The 17,962-nt window shown below is 50.5% G+C and overlaps 1 protein-coding gene across 1 annotated transcript; it reads right to left on the bottom strand.

Moving 5' to 3' along the window:
• Positions 1–9,272: 9,272 nt before the first annotated feature.
• Positions 9,273–17,680, bottom strand: ADAMTS4 (ADAM metallopeptidase with thrombospondin type 1 motif 4). The gene is made up of 9 exons (XM_065947019.1): positions 16,412–17,680; positions 14,967–15,290; positions 14,635–14,767; positions 13,897–14,067; positions 12,702–12,988; positions 12,410–12,596; positions 12,004–12,179; positions 10,890–11,065; positions 9,273–10,455 (listed from the first exon to the last, which is right to left on the bottom strand). The coding sequence occupies exons 1-9, from the start codon at positions 17,147–17,149 to the stop codon at positions 10,029–10,031; spliced, it is 2,619 nt and encodes an 872-aa protein (XP_065803091.1). The 5' UTR covers positions 17,150–17,680; the 3' UTR covers positions 9,273–10,028.
• Positions 17,681–17,962: the final 282 nt, after the last annotated feature.

The following is a 17,962-nucleotide window of genomic DNA, read 5'->3' as shown; positions in this document are numbered from 1 at the left end:
AGCCTCTAAGTCGTATCCGACTCTTTGCGACCCCATGGACTGCAGCATGCCAGGCTTCCCTGTCCTTCACCAACTCCCGGAGCTTGCCCAAACTCATGTCCATCGAGTCGGTGATGCCATCCAACCATCTCATCCTCTGTTTTCCCCTTCTCCTGCCTTCAATCTTTCCCAGCATCAGGGTCTTTTCAAATGAGTCAGTTCTTCACATCAGGTGGCCAGAGTATTGGAGTTTCAGCTTCAGCATCAGTCCTTCCAATGAATATTCAGGACTGATTTCCTTTAGGATGGACTGGTTTGATCTTGCAGTTCAAGGGACTCTCAAGAGTCTTCTCCAACACCGCAATTCAAGAGCATCAATAATTCAGCGCTCAGCTTTAAGATCCAACTCTCACATCCATACATGACTACTGGAAGAACCATAGCTTTGACTAGATAGACCTTTGTTGGCAAAGTAATGTCTCTGCTTTTTAATATTCTGTCTAGGCTGGTCATAACCTTTCTCCCAAGGAGCAAATGTCTTTTAATTTCATGGCTGCAGTCACCATCTGCAGTGATTTTGGAGCCCCCCAAGATAAAGTCTGTCACAGTTTCCATTGTTTGCCCATCTATTTGACATGAAGTCATGGGACCGGATGTCATGATCTTAGTTTTCTGAATGTTGAGTTTTAATCTAGTTTTTTCACTCTCCCCTTTCACTTTGAGAATCAAGAGTCTCTTTAGTTCTTCTTTGCTTTCTGCCACAAAGGTGGTGTCATCTGCAATTCTGAGATTATTGATATTTCTCCCTTGATTCCAGCTTGTGCTTCATCCAGCCTGGCATTTCGCTTGATGTACTCTGCATATAAGTTAATTAAGCAGGGTGACAATATGCAGTCTTGACGTACTCCTTTCCCGATTTCGAAGCAGTCTGTTGTTCCATGTCCAGTCCCCACCCCTAGACTTATATAAAAACAGCCTGTCAAACCAGGACTTTCCTTGGGGCCAAGAAGGACCGAGAGGCCGGTGTGCCAGAAGACCTCTCACCCCAGGCTGGTCTGGATACGATTCTCACTGTGTCAGTGGCCCCATGCAACCTAGTGCCAGTTATTATCAAAGTTGTTTCCTGCTTGGGGTACATCTTTGCAGACCACTCTGGCGCATTTTTGTACCCCCAAGCTATCCCTCAGGCCTTGAAATAGAAATGGTTAATAAAACAAGGAAACATTGAGTATGAAGGGAAGGGCGGTGTCTGCTTTAATGTAAAACTGTGTTTCTCCAGATGTTAGAATAAGATGGAAGCTCCGTTAATACGCAATATGTTTATCTTGTGGCTTCTACTACCCCCTTTGAATATTATGCTCCTTAGAAGCAGATGATCACACTGAGAAAACTTGAATAACTCACAGTGTCTGCCTCAAAAATCTCATGTTCTTATGTGGGGATGGGAGGAGTTACACGCAATATAGTGTAATAAATATGATAACCTAGAAGTTGCACCTCATTCACAAGTTGAAGTTTGGGAAAGATTTCCCAGAAGTGACAGGAAACCTAAAGTACTTGTCTATAGCATGTCCTTCTGATGTATAAGTTTCTGTTTCCATGCGGCTATTTTACAACTCTGTAGGTAACTGACCCAATGTAAATTCTGTTGTCTGACAGAGGTTCAATTAACCCCCTCCTCCCAACATTGTGGAAAAAACAGTTTTGCCTTCATTTTCATATTTCTGTACCCCTGACCTACATAAATGTGTCTATTCTTTAGTTCAGTTGCTCAGTTGTGTCCAACTCTTTGCGACCCCATGGTCTGCAACATGCCGGGCTTCCCTGTCCTTCACCATCTCCCAGAGCTTGCTCAAACTCATATCCATTGAGTCGGTGATGCCATCCAACCATCTCATCCTCTGTCGTCCCCTTCTCCTCCTGCCTTCAGTCTTTCCCAGCATCAGGGTCTTTTCCAATGAGTCGGCTCTTCATATCAGGTGGCCAAAGTATTGGAGCTTCAGCTTCAGCATCAGTCCTTCCAATGAATATTCAAGGTTGACTTCCCTTGGGATTGAGTGGTTTGATCTCCTTGCTGTCTGAGGGACACTCAAGAGTCTTTTGCTTGTTTCCTTGTGAGTTAAATAAAACACTTTAACAGGTGTTCATTTTTATATGTGTATTAACAAAACCTCTCTCCTTGACCAAATTTTAAACAGGCCCCCTGAGCCCTCTTTTCCAATAGACTTCATCCTTGGGCCTGTAGCCATTTTTAGGAAGAATCTGATATCAGTTTAGCAAGAATCCCCTTACCCTTAATTTCTGATCTCCTTGGCCTGCTTTTAGCAAGAATTCTAAGTTGGTTTAGCAAGAATCTTCTTATCCTTGATGTAATTTTCCATCCATTGGCTCTCTCATTCTGCTCATTGCCTATAAATATCCATTTGTCCTTACTGTATGTAGTGGGAATTCCTAATAATGTACATTCACAGCCTTGAGAAATTCCATCGAAATAGCACCTGGAAAAACAGCATATATTAAGAAACTATGTTAATGATTATCTTTCATGTTTTTCTAAGAATAATAGCCTTGTTAGAAACCCCAAGGCCAGATCCAGAAGGGAGTATGACTGGGATCATGAAAGCATGGACCTTGGAACACCAAGTCGGAGTCAGGCATGAATATTGCTTCAGTTCAGTTCAGTCGCTCAGTCGTGTCCGACTCTTTGTGATCCCATGAACTGCAGCACGCCAGGCCTCCCTGTCCATTACCAAGTCCCAGAGTCCACCCAAACCCATGTCCATTGTGTTGGTGATGCCATCCAACCATTTCATCCTCTGTCGTTCCCTTCTCCTCGCTGCTTACTCACTTGCTAATTGTTCCTGAGACTAGCCCAGAAGGGAGAGGCCTGGGGTAAAAACAAGGAGATCTGGACTCTGTCAGTGTAGTCCATGACATTTAGGAGTATGTGACTGAAACAGCATGTGTCTTGAGAAAGCTAAGATCTGAGAAATTCTTGTGGTCTACAATTAGGAATAAAAGCTGGACTCAGCGTGGATTCTGCATTTCAGTCCAATAGAGGCTGCAGGTCCCCTGACCCATCACACCGGATTTCGTGGTCTTGTCTTCATTCTCATTGCTCAATCCCGGACCATTAGAGCAACAACTGTATTCAGAGTTGAATCCAGTCTCTCTCTGATTGGGACAGTGTTGGCCCCTATAGTGATAATCCGTCTTTCTCACCATTTTAATAAGTGTCAGAATAAGATTTTACAGAGTGAGAGTTATAATTTTACCCTTTCCGAAAATTATCTTTTAATAGATGGATTGTGTTCTGGACCAAGAAAACCATAGTGCAGTCTGAAAATGAGGAATAAATTAGGGCATTGGGGAAATTTTAAAAATGGATCGTAGAGCTAAACAATAGGGTGAGGGGAATGATGAGAGATGAGACTGACAAGGTAAATAGATGTCAGATAAGGAAAGAGTCCATAAGCCACATTAAAAGAGATTTTTATCCTGAGGGCAAGACAAAGGCATTAAAACACTCAAAACAGAGATTTTTAGGAAGTTTGCTCTGGTGGAAACGTGGAGCATTATCAGAGTGGTTAAGAGTGGAAGCAGGGACCTATTAAGGTTACTGCAGAAATCCAGGAGTGAAATGAAGCTCATGCAAAGTGAGGTAATTTCAGTGGGACTAAAAAGAAGAAGACACCTTTGAGAACTTTTGGGAGGCAAATAGGACTTGGTGAGTGATGGCATGTGCCAAGTCAGGGAGTTAGAGACTCCAAGACGGATATTGGATTTCTAATGAGGACCATTGGATATTTAACGAGAAACAAAACTTAGAAGAGGCAAATTTGGGGGAAACAGTACCGATGACAAGTTAAACTTTGGACTTAATAAGTTTGATGTGCCTGTGAAGGCTTATAATTATATAATACTGGATTTCAGTACAATAGCAACTTTTTTTTTTTTTTTTTGGCTGCATCAGGTCTTCGTTGCATCATGTGGAATCTTTCATTGTGGTGCACAGATTCTCTAGTTGTGTTATGTGGGCTCAGGAGTTGCAGCATACAGGCTTAGTTGCTCCAAGGCATGTGGAATCAGTTCCCCAACCAGGGATTGAATCCATGTCCCCTGCATTGCAAGGCAGATTTTTAACCACTGGACCGTCAGGGAAGTACCACAATGGCAGCTTTGAAACCTCTGGCTGTGTGATGTTGAGCAATACACTCTCTGGGTTCATCTGTACAGTGAATCCATCTTAAAGGGTTTTGTGATAATTAGTAAGAAGTTTGGGAAAGGGCCAGCAAACTGGATATTCAATACATCTGAATTTTGAGCACAAAATAGGAGTCAAGTAAAAGCCCTACCTTTTTGTTTTTTTTAAAGGTCTCACTGTATAATGGAAAAGATAGACTTATACGGAAAATTGATATGTATCTCATCTAGAGGACTTTTCCTCTGAGCCTCTGCCCCTCCATGGTGTTCTACTCTTGTAAAACTGATCTTCACCTTCTATCCCTCATATCTACCCTCTTCTGACAACTCTTCTACATTCATTTGTAAGCTCCCTGTTTTCAGGAAATTTCACCTCCACTCTTTTTCATGCTGGCCACACCCTGGGCTTAGTCATCATCTAGAATGCTTACGTTTCTGAAACCTTGAATTCTAATATGCTGGTTTCTACCACAACATCCTGCCTTTTTGTATTCTGAATAAATCATGGGGCCCCTAGAGGCCCAGTCATGATACACAACGTAATAGAAGAAACCCAGTCTAATAATTAAAAAAAAATAATAATTTAAATCTCTACTTGGGCTTCCCTGGTGGCTCAATGGTAAGGAATCCACTTGCCAATGCAGGAGATGTGGGTTCAATCCCTGGATCGAGAAGATCTCCTGGAGAAGGAAATGGCAACCCACTCCATTATTTTTGCCTGGAGAATTCCATGGACAGAGGAGCCTGGCAGACTGCCGTCCATGCAGTTGCAAAAGAGTTGGGAGTCGGATAAAACTTAGTGACTAAACAACAACAACAACAAATCTCTACTTAGTTTCTCCAGGAGCCGGCAGAGGCATGGGGGAAGGGAGAGGGAAGCAAGAGCACATGCGAATGCACAGCTCAATGTTTTTAAAATCCTCCTCTTCCACTTAACATTTTCTACCGAGATGGTAGCTTCTTCCCAGAACTACCCCTTCCAACTCTACTCAGTTCCTTACAGGTATTACCCCCCAGCTTCAAGTCTGTTGGCTTAATTTTGGTGTTGCATAACGAAGAAGAGCTTGGGGGCTGACCTAGCAAGCAGAAATTCTTTCTTCTTCCACCACTACCCTACTCTCCACAAGTACTTACAGTTTACTTCTCAAAGGGAGGCAGACACCTCTAGGAAGACTTCTGTGACCTCATACACTATGGCCCCCCTCTATCTTGGCACCTGTCACACATGTCTGGAATCTTTGTCTTACCCAAATGTCTGAGCCATCAGACTATGAACTCTCTGAGGACAGAAACCATGTCTTCCTTTTTATCATCCCCTGAATGTAACCTAGAACTTTTGGCACAAATTTTTACAAAATAGCCCATTTTAAATCTGACCTAGAAAGTTCCTTGGTCTGCTTATTTTCTCATGCTAATGCACAAGTGGGAAGAGTGCAGGGAATGAAAGAGGTTTGGGGGAAGAGAATCAGCATGTATTGACACTGATGAGAAGCCAGGTCCAGGGCCAAGCATTTACATCTTTATATTCTTAAGTTCTGGCAACCTCTCCATAGGCAGATAGTAGTGTACCCATTTTACAGATAAAGAAACAGAGATCAAGTAATTTAAGATCATGCCATTACATCTTGGCTCTTGCAAAGCTTAGCTTCAGTCCAACTCCAAAAATCTGTATCCTTTCCAGACACTGTGAGAGAATGATTTGACTCAGGTTTACAACCTCATGCTTTATTTATTGAACAGATAAGTGTGATGAACAATTCATTTGCACAGGGGAATTAAGTCAATTAATTTATTTCCTCTGACCCATTTTCAGGCCTCAGTTCCACATGTTCAGCTTCTCAGTGCTTACTTGCGTCTATATTTGAACATGTGTGTCAATGTGTGTCACTGCTGGCATATTTATTACTGGATTTGCAGGGCCTGTTGTTGGTTGCCCAAAGACTGTGAGGGATGCCTTAAATCTGTTTCCTCCCCTCCCTTTCCTTCCTAAAGCTACTTAAGTACTCAGGACCTGTCCCCATATAAGGTCCTGTCTGAGGAAGTTGTTCAGTATTGTTGTTCCCCCCTTCCCCTCACCCACCTCTTTCAGAGTGGTTTTTTAAGAACTGGTGGTTTCCTGCAGCTGTCAGCTGGTTACTCTTGCTGCCAATGATTTTGGCTTGCCCCCAGCAACAGTCAATGAGGAAGGTGTTCAACTGGTTCAGAAGCATCCTCTTATATGTTACAAGAAGCGTCCTCTTATATGTATTAACAATAAAATGTTAATACATTAAATTCTACTCTCTTCCTCCTTCCTCCCCAACAAGCCCTGACCATGAGATGGTTTTGTCACTTACCATCAATCTGGTATTTTAGACAATAAAATATTATAATGCTATGTGAAGATTAAAGAAGTGGGGCTAGAGATGGAGTGGAAATGTAAATTAATAGCTCATTCCACAGCATACACCCCACCCCAAACACTGGCTCTCCCACCCTCACCACAAAATTAGTGATTGGACAAATGCCCAGATTTCTTCTGCTCTAACCACTAAAACAGAGAATCTCAGGGACAGAAAGATTTGAAAGAAATTGGCCCAACTCACAGCTATTGCTTCAATCTCCTCCCCCACCTCAAACACACAGTCACCCTTGCCATCCTATAAAAGAGTTGTCTCTGCTTGAACTTCTGAAGGGACTGGGCTCTCCCACAGCCACTGATTCTTCTTTCTTCAGCTCAACATCATTCTTTTTCCCTTAAGGACCAGATATCTGAACTGTCTCCGTGCTTTCCTCCCTCCTGTTATTCCTGTTTCTCCTCTGTTTGTTCATCCATACCCCAGCTCAGCCCCATAAAGGCAATAGATCAGGCAGACTGAGGTGTCAGGGCTCATCCTGGCTCTTCGAGGGAGGTATGCACTCCTTAATCCATAGGAAGAACTTGCTGGATTCCTGACATCAGGATATTAGGCAGTCTGTGGCCTGGTTCTGGGGAGGGTCCTATGATGAGAACATTCCGGAAAGGGGTGAGGCCTTGCTTGGGATTTAGGGCCAGAATGCCCATCACTTCTCCTTAGGGAGCAGCTCTCTCTTCCTTTCACTGCCTAACTCCACCCACCTACCCACCCAATCACACAGGCGGCCTCTGAGCTCAGGGCCTTCCTGGGAAAAACTTCATGGCAGTCAGAACCTTAGTCAGTGAGAAAAGGGCTTTCTCTTAAAATAATACATATGAAAGTGATTTACAAAGTGTGAATTACTGTAGACACTAAAGAAACATAAGAAGGGGTATCATGATTACCTGTTCAAAAGGCCCAGCCCAGGACACTGTCCTTTTTTATTTTATTTTATTTGACCACACTGCACAGCATGCAGGATGTTAGTTAGTTCTCTGACCAGAGATTGAATTTGTGTCCCCTGCAGAGGAAGCAAATGGAGTCCTAACCATTGGACCACTAGGGAATCCCAGGATTCATCCTCCTTAAACCTCATAGTGCATTGAAGCCTGGGCATCAGTTCAGTTTGCCCTTATCATACAGCTCTTCATATCATCCAAACTTTCTCTTTGCAGAGGTATACTACAAAACATTTCCCCAAATTGCAGTGGGCATCTTTAGTCATGTATTGTTCGTGTTTGTACCTCAGGTTTACTTAGCACCGAACTTGGCTTATTATACCATTAGCTCATAGTATTAAGGTCTATAAACATGTTATTGGTGGCCCAATTTTGCTACTTAGATGAAACATTGGAAGATCACTCTGGCCTTGTCCCACTCTCCTGTTTCTCCCTCCTCTAGCCTGGTTGGTAGGAGGACAGGAGGAAGAGCCGGGGCCCAGCACAGCAGTGGGGGCCGTAGACAATTGAGAGAGGAGAGGGGGCAGAGCAGGGGCCTCCCTGGTCCCAGGGCTGCCGAGGGAGTGAGTGCTGTGGTCGGCGTTACAAACTCCAGTGCACTGTGTAAGGCACTGCCTGCTACAGAACTTGAGCAGAGAAGCCCAGCCCCAGTGAGCGTAGTATACACTACCACCACACTCTCCACACTCGCCTTAATCCCCTAGTCCCAGCACTACATCCCAAGCAATGTCTGGCAGCCCAGCCAGGAGCTACTATGGCAGAATGAAGCACCTCTATTTTCCCTGTTTCCTCTTCCTCCACTTCCACCTCAGGGTCTTCTTTGCCTATAGTCCCTCCCTCGCCTCCACATTTAGTCCTTCTTTAATCCCTAGCAGTCCTGCTACTGCCTCAAGACTCAAAATTCTTGCAGGTCCACCTGCCACCCTATCACAAGCCTGTTCCCTTAATCAAAGTCACCCAGTCAGAAGAAAAAATAAAATTGTTTAGTACCCACCTGCCCTTCAGGTGTTTTCTGCCACCACTGAACACCTGGCTCCGCCTTGCCTCAGCTTCTCCGTGCCTTTTTATTTTTGGCCCTCCTGACTCTCCCACACCTCTTATTAAATTCCATTCTAACCTCACATCTTCAAAGAAGTCTGCTGGGTTTACACTGGTTTCTAGGGACTCTGTGCCTGTTACTCAGTACTCACAAGGGTAATTCACTTCACTGTTTTGAAAATACTGTAACATTTGTTCAGAATAACCCTGTGGGAAGAGGTATTTTTAGCCCTCTTGCACACATAAGCAACCTAAGGCTCAAAATCTGTGACTTATCCACCACTACCAGCTAATAAGATGCTGAATCCCAGCTCAGATTCAGATCCACCAGCTCCCACTCCGGTGGTCTTTCTGAAACAACTTCTCCAGGACCCCCTTAACTAGCACTCCCATTACTAAGCACTGTTTGTATGTATTGACATAGTTGTTCTTGTTATTTTTCACCTTCATGTTCTTGTCCACTGTGCTTGTACTGCAGTGTTTATTAAGTCTCCACAAGGTTGGGAGCCTCTAGGAATCAGGGACAGGATTGTCCTTTCTCTGACAGTCCTTCAAAATCCAGGCTAGGGCTCTGCCAACCAAAGGAATTGAGCCTGGGGGCGAGGCTAGGCACCACTGACGCAGATCTTTGCCGCCTTCAGATGCACTGCAGACTCCACAGACAGTGGAGCTGAGGACAGCAAGGTGGTGATAATAACAATGGACAACAGTTGACATTTGTTGAGCACTTATTGAGTGCTAGGCATTATGCTAGTTCTTTATTTACAGTATTTAATCCTTATAACAAATTTACAAAGGAGGTATTATTATTGTCAAATGAGGAAACTAATGTTCAGAGATGCGGAATCAGGGCGCAACCCACATCTGTCTGACTCCAAAAGGAGCACATAAATAGCAGAACTCAATTTATATTTAAAAAATATGATAATCCCTTACTCCCTGAAGCCCTATCCTACCCTTGACTCTTTCTTTCCCAGAAAATAAAATTCAAGGAAAGGAAAGCTGGGCAGGATGAACCACACACACACACACACACACACACACACATTTTGTCACACACGTACACCTATCACCACCACCCTGGATTTCCTAGACAGGGTGAGGGTTATGAAGGCAGGGGATCAGTTTCCCCAGTACCCTGACCCTCATCCCCATCCCTGGTACTAAATAAAAGTGAATAAATACGAAATAAATACAACTGGGGCCCACCCTGCCTTCCCCCTCCCTCCTGTGACCAGCAGGGCAGAGGGGGCAGTTTACATAGGGGACAATCTCCCAGCCCCTTCCATCCACCAGCCATCCAGGGCAGGAAACCCCGGCAGGGCCAGCCTGCTCGGTAGGGCGGAGACGAGGGGCGGGGCTCACTAAGCCCCTCCCCCACGGCGTCTCGGGGTGAGGCTGCTGCAAAGGTCTCTCGTTCACCCGGCTAAGTCCGAGGCCCCGGTGCCCAGAAAGGGCAGCCGGGATGGTGAGGTTATTTCCTGCCGGCCCAGGAGCGCCGCCGGAGGATCTCCAGAATCTGTGCCTTGCGGCGCAGCCAGTCCTGGGGAGTGGGGCGTGGCGTGGAGGGGGCCGGTCGGGGCACGAAGAAGCTGTATCGGAGGCGGGCGTTCTGCGGGTTGCCGGCCACGAGGACCTGCAGCGTTAAGGGCTCAGCCAGGGGCCCGTGTCCTGACAGTGTCTCCGAGGCTGCAGTGGCCCCGCTGTAGCGCAGGCTGACTGCCCCGGGCAGAACCACGTCTGTGGGGGACGGTATCAGCGTGTATTCACCGTTGAGGGCATAGGAGCCATCGCGGAGCTTCAGGGCCAGGTAGAGGCTCCGGACACCAGGGCTCCCCTGCTGCCGCACCAGGATGTGGGTGGCCCCAGCGGGGATGGTGACCACGTTGTTGTATCCGTACCTGTGCGCGAGGAGAGGAGAACTCAGCATCTCGGTGAATCCTCCTGCCATCCTGAGCAGGGTTTGTACCACCACACGTGTGCAGCAGGTTGTCGCCCCGGACCTACCTGAGCGGTCCAGCCTAGATCTGAGCTACCTGCAAATGCGTGCTGCTGCCGCTTCTCTGTGGGCCCTTACACCTGCCGCCCCTTCTTGAGGTGCCTTTCTAAGCTCCTCCTTGGAGCCTGTCCAATTCCTACTCTCCCTCCAGGAGGGAGGTCACCTCCTGGGGATGCCTTCCCCAGTCCCCACAAGGGCCCTCACGGCACATCCAGGCTGACACTATGGAGCAGGTATCTGTTTGTCTCCCCTACTAGACTCCCAAATAAGCTCTTTGAGAGGAGACACAGTGTTGAGGATAACTCTGTTTCCCCCGGAAGGTGGAAGTGAACAAACCTGAATTTTTTGAAGGAGCCAGACTGCTTGATGCAACTGGAACCATCCCCACCACACACCATGCACTTGTCAAACTTCTTTTTGGAGCCAATGACGCGGTCACAGCCGGCATGAATGCAGCGGCCCTGGACACAGACTGAGGAGCTGTCTGGGGAACAGGGGGTCCCGTCTGCCACCTGAGGAGAAGAAAGGGAGCGATGAAAGGGTCTTCCTACACCAAAAGGTCTTAGTAAGCCAAACAAAAGCCATATCCCATCAGGGAGGGGATGTGGACGGAATGTGGAGGGAACCCTAGGCTCTGTAAGGGATGAAAATCATAATGACAATGATAAAAGTCACCCTTTTCAGAACGCTCACTCTGAATTAGACAGTGTGCTAAGTGCCATATAAATCTCACAACCACTATTTTAGGTTTGTAGAGATGGATCACTGAGGTTTAGAAAGAATAGGCGCTTGCCCAAAGGTTATACAGCTGGCAAGAGGAGATGCCAACATGAGAAGTGCAGGTCTGAGTCCCAACACCACCCTCAACCTTGGTGTAGTATCCCGGATAGACGCTAGAGGGCAGTCAACATGTAGGCATTCTCCCCAGAACAGGGTGAAGGCGGCAAAACTGCTGGTCTTGTTCTTCCTTCTTCAGTTTCAACCCAGGGCCCTATCACAGAGAGGGGCCGGGCAGGGCCATCACCCTCTCCAGGAGGCCTGTTTAGTGGGGGACTGGCCCCCCATGAGCTCAATGAGGCCACCACTGTAATTCAACAGATCAGCCCCTCCGATGGGGGTCAGAGACGTGCCCAAAAGGCCACACGCTTCCATTCTCACCAAATGGAGCACTGGGAGATGGGGAGAGGAAGAGCAAGAAACCAACAGAAATGCGACAGGCTAGCACGGCCCGATTGACAACTTATCCAGAGTCCAGGGCCGATTTTCCAAATACCCATACACAGAGAAGTCTGAATGGAGCCCTGGGCTGGCCAGGCAGGGCCGTGGGAACTCCAGCAACAGTGCTGTTTTGGATCTTGGCCATCAGAAAGCAGCGGGCCTCTGGGGGAGCGAGTGGGCTTTGTACTAGGCCCCTTGTCTGTACAAGGCCCTGGAACATTCTGGTCCTCACCCGCGGCTCCAACACGTAGTAGTAGCCCAGTGCCCGGGTCTGGCAGGTGAGTTTGCACTGGTCCCGGGGGGCCACACCAGTGTAGCGAGGAACCCAGTCCATGGGCCCGGGGAAGTTCTTGAAGAGGTCAGTGCGGTGGTTGTAGGCAGCACACTGCTCCTCACGGAAGGTCAGTGCTGTAGGGTTAAAATGCACAGTCAGAGCCCCTCTCCCTCACACTGCCCCACCAGCCTCCCGTTAGCCTCTCACACCTTCTAGACAGCATGGCAGCTCTCCACCCCTCAGAATGCCTGTCACTCCCCTCAACAGCAGGACCCTGAACACCTCCTTGGTCCCTGAACCCAAGGGACAGTGCTTTCTGTTCTCCCAGTGCTTTCCGAGGGGTCCCATCCCTCCCACTCCTCACCTGAGCCAGTTGGACAGTCCTGGGTGTTGCAGGAGCGGAAGCGGGTACGGCGGCCCTCACAGTACTTGCCACCATTCCGGGGGACGGGCCGTGTGCAGTCCCGGGAAGAGAACTGGACACCACCCCCACAGCTCCGAGAGCAGTCACCCCACGGTCCCCAGGGACCCCAGCCGCCGGCCTGTGGGACCTGCAGAAGGACAGAATGGAGGAGTGGGGTCAATGTACTCTCTTGGGCTCAGAGCCAGTCACCACTCCCCAGGCCCTCTGGCCCTCCCCTGCCCTGGGATCTCACGTTGAAAGCCTGGAGCTGGTCCACATGGAGGCAGCGGCCACCCATACAAGCCTGTGCGGGCCCGCAAGGGGTACCATCAGCCCAGGGTGAGTGCTTGGTCTGGCACATGGCATGACCATTCAGATGGCCAGAGCACCAGAGGGCAGCACAGGGCGGTGGCAGCTGTGGACAATGGCGCGAGTCAGGCCCAAAGGTCAGCTGGCACTGGCGGTCAGCATCATAGTCCTTCCCGGGGAAGGTCACGGGCAGATGTAGGGGAGCCTCCGGCTTGTCTAGGAGACAGTGCCCTGGGAAAAGAGGCAGGGGGGTTATGAAGTTGGCAAGAGTTGCAGAGGTGCCTGCTGGTCATCAGCTGAAACCTTGGGTTCCCCAGGGGGCTGAGGGATCCTACAAATTCTAGTACTGGAAGAAGCTTTAAATAGAGGCTACAATTTATTCGATGTTTATTTTTTATTTTTATTTTGTTTTAGTTTTACCAGTTTATTGCTACCAACCCATCTCCCTCCACCCTCGTGCACACATGCTCAGTCATGTAATCCCATGGACTTCAGCCCACCAGACTCCTCTGTCCATGGATTTTTCCAGGCAAGAATACTGGAGTGGGTTGCCATTTCCTTCTCCATATTCAATATTTATTCGATGAGCATTGACTAAATGCTCGACTAACAATATGTGTTTAATCATGGCCAGTACCTGTGAGGTAGTTACTACTATTATGCCTACTTTATAGATCGGTTACACAGAAGTGAACTAACTTACAGTCACACATCTACACACATCAAAAAATAGGATCAGGAGAGGAGCTCACAGCACTAGATCTTCCTGTCTAGTCTAACCAACTACAGACTTCTTGATCTGCTTCTCATCAACAGCACTCCCGATCATAGCCATACTGCTAAGTTTGCACACCACATGTGACAAGGCCTCCTTCACAACTGGTCCCTTCTGACGTCGAACAGTTCTGGCCCATAGAAGCTCAGGTCTAATTCTTTTGAGGCCAAAACTTGCCTCCTGTAGTTGTGCTATTCATTCTGAGAGGAAGCGGGAACCACACAAGAGCAGCAACGTTTCCCACCCCATCCCACAGGTAGAGGAAGCATGCTGGAGGGAGTCAGTTTGGCCCGTGTGGGAGGCAGAAGAAGAGGAAGGACTGTGAGGGGCAGGAGCTGTGTCCTGCACGGGGCCATCTGCTCACCGTAGCCGTTGTCCAGGAAGTCAGTGATGAAGCGGGCACTGCAGGGGGACCAGGGCTCCTCGGGGTCCACATGAGCCATCACAGGGGCCATGACGTGGCGGGAGGTGCTCTCAGGCCCGTTCAGGCCAACACATGGCTTTGAGTTGTCATGGAGCATGCTGAAGACATGGCCTATGGAGCAGAGGCCCTCTTAGTGTCCAAGAATCCCACCCTTGTGCCCTCAAGGGGTTGCAGACCCATCAAAGCCTGGCTGCAGCTTTGAATGACCAGATCCACTCCACATCTCATTCTGCCCCCAGTCTCTTTCTGGTGCTCCAAGGGCTTCTCAGTATGTAGCCCCCATTTCTCTGTCTCCCTTCCCCCTGATATATTCAGGGGCCCTCCCTACTCACTTTTCCTTACAGCCAACATTCCCAACCCGGATTCCATCTATTCTGTTACTGACTGTTGTGAATAATCTCTCTCAACACTGTCCCACCTCCCCCTCCAAAACACACACACACACACACAACCAAGTTCACAGTAGATTTCTACACACTATCTCACTGAATAGAAAACTTTAATTGTTTGTCTACATGCTGAGCAGAGAAGGGTAACGGCCCTGGACTGAGGCTTGGGGAGAAGGAAGAAAAACTTGTGACCTCCACTTTTACCCTGGTGAGCCCACCATTGCCTCACCTCACCCCCGACAGCTCTCCAACTCCTCAAGGGTGCCCCATGACCCCAGCCCCAGCTTACCCAGTTCATGAGCAGCAGTGAAGGCTGACTGGAGCCCGTCATCCTCCACAATGGCACAGCTCCGAGCGGGGTCACACACGGTGCCCACGTCAGCCATGCCGAGAGTGTCACAAGTAGAGACTCCGCACAGGTCCTGTGGAGAGGGGTCAGAGACACTGCGTGAGGAACCAAGACACCGGGGTTGGGATCCAGAGCAGGGGGGACCTGGGCACTGCACCGACAGCCCTGGCAGTGTGGCTGGGGCCAGGCGCCATGCCGGGCTACTCCAGCGGCACCGTCCACACCAGGGTCTGTGCAGCGGTGCTTCCTGGAGGTGCTGCCCGGGGCCTCACCTGCCGGGTGAACAGAATGGCTGTGTCAAAGTGGTCGGGGTCCGCGTCGTCGGGGGTGTTGAGTCCTCGTTGCCAGGAACAGAAGCTGCGCAGGGTCTGGGCGGCGCTGGGGCCCACCTGGGGCCCTTCCTCACCTGGCCCCAGAACCACCAGCCGCGTCACCACCAAGCTGACGGGGTTGCGGATGCTCGGGTGCTTGAAGGCCTTGGCCGCCGCCGCCATCACTGTCAGCAGGTAGCGCTTGAGCCCTGCGCCGTGGAACGCCGCCATCTTGTCGTCTGCCACCACCAGAGTCTCCACAAATCTGCTCAGTGAGGCAAAGCGCTGCAGAGGAAAAGAGGGAAGGAGGAGCCTGAAATAGCCTCCCAGACCCGTGGACAAGTTCTCCCCTCCCTCACTTCCTAGGTCTGGAACTCAGCAGAGCCAGCTGGGCCTCACATATCCCACGGGATTCTTGAAGGGTCTGGTGAGGCCTCTCCCCCCCACCCGCCCCCCCAACTCCAGATCCCTGGGCTTTTGCGGTAACTCTGAGAAATCATCTGTTGGTTCTGAGAAGAGGAGGGGATGCGGAGGCCATGTCCCAGGGCTGTGTGGGCCCCTGAAGTGAAAACCAGTTGGGACTGCCTCTGGGAGGGACCACGGGGTCCCCCAGGCCCGAGTGTGGCCGGGGCCTGCAGGACTGGGGCTGGAGGGCTGGGCTGCAACGTGTCTGCCCTGTGTGGTTGGAGGAATAATTCAGTCAGCAGCTAGGGCCAGGGCCAGATCTCAGCGTGGCGGGTGAGGAGGGAGCGTCTGGTCTGGATTAAAGTTCGAGAGGGAGGGAGGGAGGAAGGGAAGAAGCGGGGGAGCAGGAGTGGGAGGGAGGAAAGGCAGGCAGCTGTACAGTCGGTCCACAGTGTGGGAAGGACCGACCAGAAGACCGGAACGGACTTCAGGGTGCCTTGCCTCCCCTGTCCGCTCCTGCCCTAGTTGGTAGTTTGCCAGAACAATTTTGAAGACAGCATCAGAAGCCAGAGGCCAATCCCTCGGGCCTCAAACCTCATTCCTTTAGCTGGTGGTGGGGTGAAAGTCAAACTTGGGGCCCAGAAAAGAGTCAAGGCCAGGGGGGCTGTTAGGAGGGCCTCACTGTTGGGGACTGTGCCAGCAGGATGCCACAGCCAAGCAGGGGCGGGATGGGGAGAGGGAGCAGTCATTCCCAGCACAGAGTCTCTGACCCACCTCTGGGAACCACCCCTTGGGATCAGCGATCTGGCCAGAAGAAGGGCTGGGGAAGGGAAAAACCAGAGGCTTCCCAGGAAAGGAGGCTAGTGGAAAGAGAAAAGGCAGGCAGAAGGGAGGGAGCCGCAGACGGGCCAGAAGTGGAAGTGGGTGGAGAGAAGGTGAATGGGGGTCAGTAGGACAGACATGGCAGGACACGGCAGGACATGGACTCCAGGATGGCCTACCTTAGCCCTTCGGCGGCTGGGGCTGGGGTTCCCTGCAGGAGCCTTGACGCTGCACATGGGGCCCTGGCCACTGACAGGACTCTTCCGGCGTAGGACGTGAGCCCCAGGCCCTCCAGCGGAGTTAGGCGTGCCTCCCTCCAGGGGCTGGATGTGGAGTTCCGTCCCTCGGTACTGCAGCACCCCTAAAAGTGCTCCCCCATCCCAGTGCAGAGATGCCACCGACTCCGGATCTCCGTTGATGGTGCCGGTGAGGTAGGTGCCCGGCTCCGCCCCACCGAGCAGCTCCGGCGCCCGGCCCAAGTATTGCACCGTCAGCCCCTCAACCTGCACGCCGGGGTCCTTCTCCAGCTCTAGCAGCAGCGTCTCCCCAAAGGCTGGCAAGCGGTACAACAGCCTGGCAGGGGCGCCCAAACCAGGCAGGACACTGCCGTTGAGCTTCTCTGGAAACACGATCTCCTCCTCCCGGGGGAGGGGGCTGGCCGGCCAGGCTGAGGGCAGGAGGGAGGCTAGCAGCAGCAGCCACACCAGCCTGGAGACGGAGACGGGCACAGTGGGGAGCAGCAGGCGGGGCTGGCTTCCCCACAGCCAGCCGTCGGCCAAGCCCCTCCCGGGATGCGAGTCCGCCTGGGACATGGTACTGGTGCTGCAGCTGGGCAGGCCTGAGGCCAGCTGGGCACCCAGTCCTCCCTGCCCCGGCTTTGAGAAGCTCCTCTCTGCAGCCTGGGGGCTCGGACTCATGCCAGGGTCAGTGGCAGAGTTTTCAGAGGGCCCGGGGACCTTCAGAGGAGATGGAGGAAACGTGACCCTTAGGCTTAGGAGAGGTGCCTGGTGGTCTGGTTCCTCCACACTCGCCTCCCACCCCTGCTTCTCCCGGGCCTGTGTCTGTCTCCCTGCTTGTGTCTTCTGCAGCGTCTCTGGCTTCTCCCTCTGCTCTCTCAGACTCTCTCTGGCTTCGCTTCAATGCCTGTCCTCTCTCTGCCTCCTTCCGCCGTGCCTTTGTCTCTTTCTCCTCCTCTCTCTCCCGTGTCTATGTGTCTGTGGGTCTCTCTGTGAGTTCTTCCCAGCTTCTCTCCGCGCCAGCTCTTTTTAAGCATCCCCAGCTGTTACACGATTGGCTGAGCAATAAGCCATTCAGCCCAGAGCTCTGGTGGCAGAACTCAGATGGGTGTCTCATTGCTTCCCAAAAATCCATTTGTTTTCCTTTAAAAAAAAAAAAAAATGGGACTTGCCCAGACCCAGTTGTTAGAGGGGACTCTCGCAGGCACTGGGCCAGCTGATGACATAGCCTTTTCCCAAACTCCACAGTCGGCTCTCAGCTGTCTCACTCTGGTGCAACAGAGCCCCAGGAGGAGTAGGAAGTCAGGGAAAGGGCCTGACCAACACGCAAAAAAAGGAGCAGAGTCCCAGGAGAATTCTTGCTCCCACTGTCTAGCCTTTTCTCAGGGATCCTTCATGATGCTCTCTGCCCCTTAGGCTGGTTTTCAGGGCCAAGGGAACTGAGTGAGCTGCCAGGGAAAGAGGGTGGGGAACAGGTAAGAGAGCATCAAGAGG

The sequence above is a fragment of the Muntiacus reevesi genome, chromosome 1, assembly GCF_963930625.1.
Source record: "Muntiacus reevesi chromosome 1, mMunRee1.1, whole genome shotgun sequence".
Lineage (NCBI taxonomy): Eukaryota > Metazoa > Chordata > Mammalia > Artiodactyla > Cervidae > Muntiacus > Muntiacus reevesi.
This window is presented reverse-complemented; position numbering and strand designations above follow the sequence as displayed.